Source organism: Lepidothrix coronata, unplaced genomic scaffold, assembly GCF_001604755.1.
Source record: "Lepidothrix coronata isolate B3197 unplaced genomic scaffold, Lepidothrix_coronata-1.0 Scaffold10, whole genome shotgun sequence".
Classification (NCBI taxonomy): domain Eukaryota; kingdom Metazoa; phylum Chordata; class Aves; order Passeriformes; family Pipridae; genus Lepidothrix; species Lepidothrix coronata.
The window spans coordinates 3,537,875-3,544,451 of NW_016690190.1; the positions used below are offsets into that span (position 1 = coordinate 3,537,875).

The following is a 6,577-nucleotide window of genomic DNA, read 5'->3' on the forward strand; positions in this document are numbered from 1 at the left end:
TTGGTCTCTTGCATGTTTATAGCATGAGAGCTTCAAGTGTTTCACAGGAACAGAAGAGATGCTGTTGATTTTTCATCAGAGTTAAACAGCAGGGAAAACATTTCTATTGATCTGGGAGTTAATTTTAGAGGACATCAAGAGCTGTGCAGAGCTGCTGCAGCAGGTCTGCTGAAGAGGTTCAGAACTGGTCTTTCTCTCCATCAAAACAGGCAAATAAGCAACTTCACCCCTCACAGCTATAGTGAGAAAGAGTGTCAGGCAGCAGCAACCTTTCTACTTGGATAATTCCCTTTCCTACCTAGTAAGTGCCTCCATGCTGCTCTTCTTTCTGAAGGGAAATTCAAGGGAACCAGACAGCTTCCCCTCAGCTGCATGCACATGTCCCATGAACCAAGGACTTCTCAGAGGGCCCAGCACAGGCTCTGGATACTTCACTACCAGACAGGTCACAACCCACAGACAACACATAATACTGAAATGCCACAAGGCCATTAGAGCTGAGCAAAAGTTCCAAGTTACCAAAAGGATTTTAAATTAGAATAAGAGAGAAACTCACCACTACAGTACAGAGCAGATACATATTTTGTATTAACTTCTATAGCATTTTGTTGACTGGTAAGAACTCAGGTGCTTCTTCCACAACACTTCAAATTTCCTAAAATCAGCATGTCTTAGAGCCTGGAAAAGCAGGTAACACTCAGTAAGGATATGGAACAAGAACTACACAGCTGATCAGAAACACCTTTAACAGAATCAGCACTTCCATTAATAACCTTGGTGAAGTCGAGCTGTTGAGCTGTTACAAATTTATATAGATCCACCAATTTCAATGCTCAGATACCTTCAAATACACTTAAATTTGAACAACTAAACAAATTAAACTATTTGGTTTAGAAATGTCAGTAGGTTTAGTACTGAGCCCTACTTCAGAATGCCTCTGTACACAAAACCAAGCAACTGTGCTCCAGCTTTCTGCTTCAGTCGCTCTACATCTTCCATAGCTCTCCTTTACTGCCTCTAGGATGTTCCTCTACACTTATGTCATCTGAAAAATTAAAAGATGCTCTTTCAGGGCACACACAGGCAAGATGCACACATGGCCAGGCAGAGCAGCACAGCTGCATTCTGTACTTTCTATTCCTTGACAGGGGTTGACAGGTAAGAATCGTAGGTGTATACAATCATTAATATTAGCAACACTGAAGAAGCCTAGTGATAAAACCCCATAGTGAATGCTAATGAAAGTGTTCATCATCTTAGGTAGTATTTCATGCATGTCTTCCAGGCAATCAGAGTAAGTTTCCTGTAATAAAATTATTTTGAATTTCATTATTGCATGTAATAATTCCATTATTTATGGATTTAGTTATTTAATTATTACTTAATATTTCAGCCTCTTCTGTTGTAGCAGCATTGTTCAGGAATGAACATTACATTGTTCAGGAAACAATGTAAATGCTGTGGGCAGGCAATGGAGTGGAAAGTATTGCCCAGTGAAAAATGCAGAATAACAAACTCTAACAGCAACTTAAAAAAAAAAAAATAGCTAAAGCTACCTGAAGTGAAACTTATTAAAACAGGCAAGTTTGACAAGGAGCAGTAGAAGCAGGAATACTTATTTTTTTGTGGCCACAGTGTTGATACTAATACAAGAAAGTAAAACAGACAATGAGAAGCAAACAGATTTCCAGATCAAGAAAAACTGAAACAGCTACAGGTGGTGTCAAGAAAAACACTGAGCACTTTTTTTTTATTACTGTTTTTATTACTTGGGTAAGAGAGGGCTCTGACAAAATAATGTGCTACAATATACAGTATATTTAAAGCACAGAAATCCAAACCCAATAAAACTTCAAAGACCCAACTGCATTTCCAGGGTGGAGTCCACTATTTCACAGTGTGTTTCTTGTGCCCCACACGCAGCTCACATGCCAAACCCTCTCCAGTTGTTCTCCAGCATTTCCAGAGTAGATAATGATATTGTTCAAATAGAACTATTTCTTCTTGAGAGCTCTCTTTCCTTCCCCCTTCTTTGGTTTTTCCTTCCCACGGAGCTTTTTCAGTCGCCTCATCTCCTCCTTAAAGTCTTGATGCTCATCCCTAGATCAGGAGGAAAGTAAAAAAGTTTACTCTGTTTCTTGGAATACGGAGATGTGAAAGGTTCTTTGAAGTATGTGATAATGAAAAAAACCCTTTTTTTTAACCATGAAGTCCATACTGAAACTCACTGCAATGTATTCCTTATTACTGCTACAGTATCACTGAAAAATAACAAGAGATTTCCTCTGGTACTTTCAGAACTATCAAGGTTGCCCTTTTCAGCAAAAAATGGTGTGTGCATATTTGTATTATTTCAATTGCATTTATTGATCCACTGTGCTTAAATGAGCAGTAAAATGTAAAAATCAGCAAGAGACAAGAATGAGATTCCCCCCTTCTCATCTAGCCCAGCAGTCTAGCAATAGCACATTGTGTTCCTGTGCTAGATACTAAGTTCAGGTCATTAGCTTCTAAGGAAACAGGGGCATGCTTAGCAGTAATTACAGCCCATGACACTGCTCTCAGGAGACTTCAAGAATGAGTTATGAAGAAAGCATGAGTAGTGGTAGAATCTTAACAGGAGAATAAAATAGGAAGGAGGATGAAGGGGTTGGTAGAGATAATTAATCCTCAATAATGATCTAATAAATTTGATTAATCTCTGTCCCTGTATTTTTCAGTGCAAAGCAATTTTCAAAAGTCATAACTGCATCCTACTTGGCCTAAGATTGCTGTACTGCTATTTTTCTACACAACTTCTCTAAATAGTACCAAAAAGCTTGTGATTTATTATCAGGCCCTGTTAGTCTGTGACTCTTCATTACATATTTCTGAGCTGCAAGCCTGACCCTCCACAAGCTCTCTGTATACAGAGCAACTAGAGAAGGAACTTGAGATTAACAGGGGAAGAGTAAGGAACATGGACACGTCATCGGGGCTTTCTGTGTAAGCAAACATCTACTCTAGAAAATGTTTGCACACCCACCTAAACTAAGAGCATCCTGGACACAATCGTTGATGGCTCCTATTGTGATCCTACCAGTAGAAATTAATCTAGTTTGACCTCATAGGGTTGGCAGCCTCCCTTTTTTAAAGGATTTCTTTAGTGCTACCTGATTGAAGTGAAAGAAATGCATTTGACTCCTGCTGATGTTCTTTAGTAGTGCAAATTTTTTCTGCTAGAGACTGTGGAAATTCACGTGGAAATTAGACAACTGGTTTGGATGAAGCTGGAATTAACAAGGCTATTTAAACGACATTTGAATTTAATTTAACCTCATTTATTTTAAAGGATGAAAAGGCCCTCTGGCCAAACATAGACTTTCCTTCTCTTCTACATTTCACTTATTAGCTGTTGAATGATTGAGAAATATATCATAAGACTGACTCAGGGCAATTTTGGCATTAACATCACCTCTTTGTAGCACATGCATTTGCCATATTCAGAACTACAGCCCCATCTCCTGTCTATGAGAAAGCTCTCTTCCCTTCCCCACAAAGCCAAAGCAGGAACTATTTCTTATGTAACTGCTTGCCCAAAACTATACCTAAAGTCTTTTTCACAAAAGGTTCCAATTATGGCAAAAGTTAGACAGCAGTCACTTATTTTACGCTCCTTGCCCTCAGTGCAACAATCGAGTGTGCATTTCCATATGCACCATATTCAGAACTAAAACTTTTTTCTCTTTCCCTTGAGGAAAAGGACTGTAAGCGGACTCACACCCACCCCTTTCCCATCTCCAGTCCTGCTCCCAACCCTAAACGCCCAGAGAGTACCTGTAGAGACCAAAGTAGCGGAGTTTCTTCATGAGGGCGTAGTAGGTGTTGTGAGGAGGGTACCAGCTGTGCACCTCCTTCCTCTTGGCCAAGGGCTGCTCACTGAACAACTTCACCACCTTCATAGATTTTGAGTCAGTCGGCCTGACAACATCTCCGAATATCTGAGCACTCAGCCGGGCCATTCGGAGGGCGTAACTGGAAACACTGGACATGTCTCAAGGAAGAGTGGGCACACATAGACAGACAGACAGATGGACTTTCCTGCAAAAGGAAACACAAGAGAGCCACAACTCTAAGATGGTTGAGCATCACAGGCTATCCCAGAATTAAGGCAGATGAAACAACGCATCGTACACTGATCACGTTTGAAGTCTCACCTTTCTTGCATGAAATCAGTCTAACCCTTAGTACATAGTTTTGCACACACAGAACATCAACACCAATTCAGGTACAATTACCAGCCTAACTAGGACACTACACTATTGCTGTCTATAGAGAGCAATACTGGCTGTAAAAGTACCTTCACTGAAGCACAATTTACCATGGCTAATTTATTAGCAGATGCCACTCGGCTTGCTCAAGACTACCTTTAAACTCCCGTCACAGGAACAATTACAGTGTGAGCTCTGCCAAAAATAGCACCTGCTGCAATACTGCTGACTTCTACACAAGCACCAGGTAAGACACCATTTGAACATATTGAGGAAGCAATCTGGAAGTTTTGCTCATGAAAATGTCTCACCCAACTTAAAACACTGTTATAATCTGTCTAACAAGAATGGTCAACCAACTGTAAAAATAAATCATGTTTCTCTATATGAATCACACAGATCCTTCCCATCTCAATTCTCTTCCCTTAATCATCTGTGTCACCTTTTTCTTCATTCTCTTTTTAGTCTCCCACAATAGCCATTCTTTTTGAGAGGAAAAAAACTTCCCTGTGCTAGATTCTTTTTTCCAAGAAAATCCATCAGCAGCTTCCCATTCTCTTTTAGCCATCTCCCTCCTAAAGACCTCTGCAACAAAAATGCCTTGAAGACAAAACCATTGTTATCAGGCCACCAGAAACAACACCCATGCTCTTAAAGGAGCATGAAGAAGGGTTTTCTCTCAGCTTTTCTAATCCTCCCCACTTTTCCACTTCTTTACATCTTTACTCTTCCTTTGCAAAATGGGTTGTAATAGACAAGAATGGGAATCCCATAATTCTGTATTTTAAGCTGTATGTGGCCTGTACTGTGCCTTTTTGAATAAGTGATGACATAAGTCTCCAGAGACATAAAGTGAGGTTTAAGTGCACTACACTGAGGTTAAAGTTTAAAATTCTCGTTTTAAGTATTGCACAGCTGATTCCAGATGAGTGTAGAAAATTAAAGAGCATGAATAAGAGTAACCAGAAGGACAGTGCTAAGTCCATTTCAGCATGATTACATGGAGCCTGTTGTTTAATAATGCAAATTAGAAGTATTCATAACCTCACTTACATACATTTGCCCACTGCAGGACCTGATGTACAACTGTCTGCTTTGATTTACTCCTGTGAGTAGAGCTCTATAAAAGGAAGCAGGAAAAAACCGAAGCACGTAATTACAAGTAACATGAGTCTGAGAGAGAAATGGAAAAATTAACAAAAAGGAAGGCTAAGTATCAGAGACCTCAAGCCAAGGCAGCAGGCCTAGTGTGAGAAGGCAGAAGCTCTTCAGTGACTGCAGGGCAGCACTTCAACCTGAGCATCTATTAGGTGGGGCAGTGATCACGAAGTCGTGCTAAGCCATCCACTTCAGAACAGCCAAACCTAATTCCTACATTCAGAGACAAAGCAACAAATTTTCCCCCAAAATCTTCATCACATCACTCTGAAAGTATCAATAGACTCAAGTCAAACAACAAAGCTTGCTTAATCTCTTCTTACTGCAGCTTTAAAATGAAAGCACCTTTAGCTCCTAAACGATGCAAACTTGCGGTCTGATGAATCTGATTTTCACTTTAGAATCGCTAAAGGAATCTAAACAGCCCAAGCCAACGCCAGAGACCTCCACTAATCCTCACCAGGTTAAGAGTGTTTGAGAGAGAAGAAAGGCAAAGACTACAAACTCCCAAGAGCCAGAGCCATCCAAAGCCTGGTTTAGGGCGATCTCTGATTCTGTGAGATGTGACAGAACAGTTTTGTTACTGCCACTCTTCCAGCGAGGACATTTTCAGGATCGCCCACTGGTAATTAACACACCTAAACCAAAACTAAAACCAAAACCAGCCTCCAGCGCCGCCGCTCCACCTCCTCCCCGCTCCTTACTCCCACTCAAAGCAAGCTTTCCCGCCCTAAGGTGTTTGTTTTTATTTCCCAATCCACCAGCTTGTCTCAGCTTCCTTCTCACTCGGAATACAGGAAGAAAACTTTCCGTTTTCAGAGTGACTCCTGATTTTAACCACGAGCACACCGGGAAGAGAAGGCCGCCCCGGGGGCACGGAGGTCACCGGAGGCAGGCGCGGCGCATCTTCCAGCCCGAGCCGGCCCCGCTTCCCTCCGGCAGGGCAGCTCCCGGGGACACAACCCCGCACTACCCGGGGCCCATTTCCCCCTATTCCGGCCCTAGCCCCGCTCACCCGGCAGCGCCCGGGCGGACCCGCGGCCGGCGCGGAGCGATGATGCCGAGGGGGCGGTCGGTGATGCCGAGGGGGCGGTCGGTGATGCCGGAGGGGCGGTCGGTGATGCCGAGGGGGCGGTCGGTGATGCCGGAGGGGCGGTCGGTGATGCCGA

At 42.3% G+C, this 6,577-nt stretch overlaps 1 protein-coding gene across 2 annotated transcripts; it reads right to left on the reverse strand.

Annotated features, from left to right (window-relative positions):
* Window positions 1-1,743: 1,743 nt before the first annotated feature.
* MRPS33 (mitochondrial ribosomal protein S33) lies at window positions 1,744-6,550 on the reverse strand. 2 transcript variants are annotated; one of them, XM_017804691.1, is made up of 3 exons: window positions 6,424-6,550; window positions 3,817-4,080; window positions 1,744-2,100 (listed from the first exon to the last, which is right to left on the reverse strand). In XM_017804691.1, exons 2-3 carry the CDS (start codon window positions 4,029-4,031, stop codon window positions 1,995-1,997), a joined length of 321 nt encoding a protein of 106 aa, XP_017660180.1. In that variant the 5' UTR covers window positions 4,032-4,080; window positions 6,424-6,550; the 3' UTR covers window positions 1,744-1,994. The 2 variants fall into 2 exon arrangements, with proteins under 2 accessions (XP_017660180.1, XP_017660181.1); XM_017804692.1 differs by lacking the exon at window positions 6,424-6,550 and adding an exon at window positions 6,219-6,272.
* Window positions 6,551-6,577: the final 27 nt, after the last annotated feature.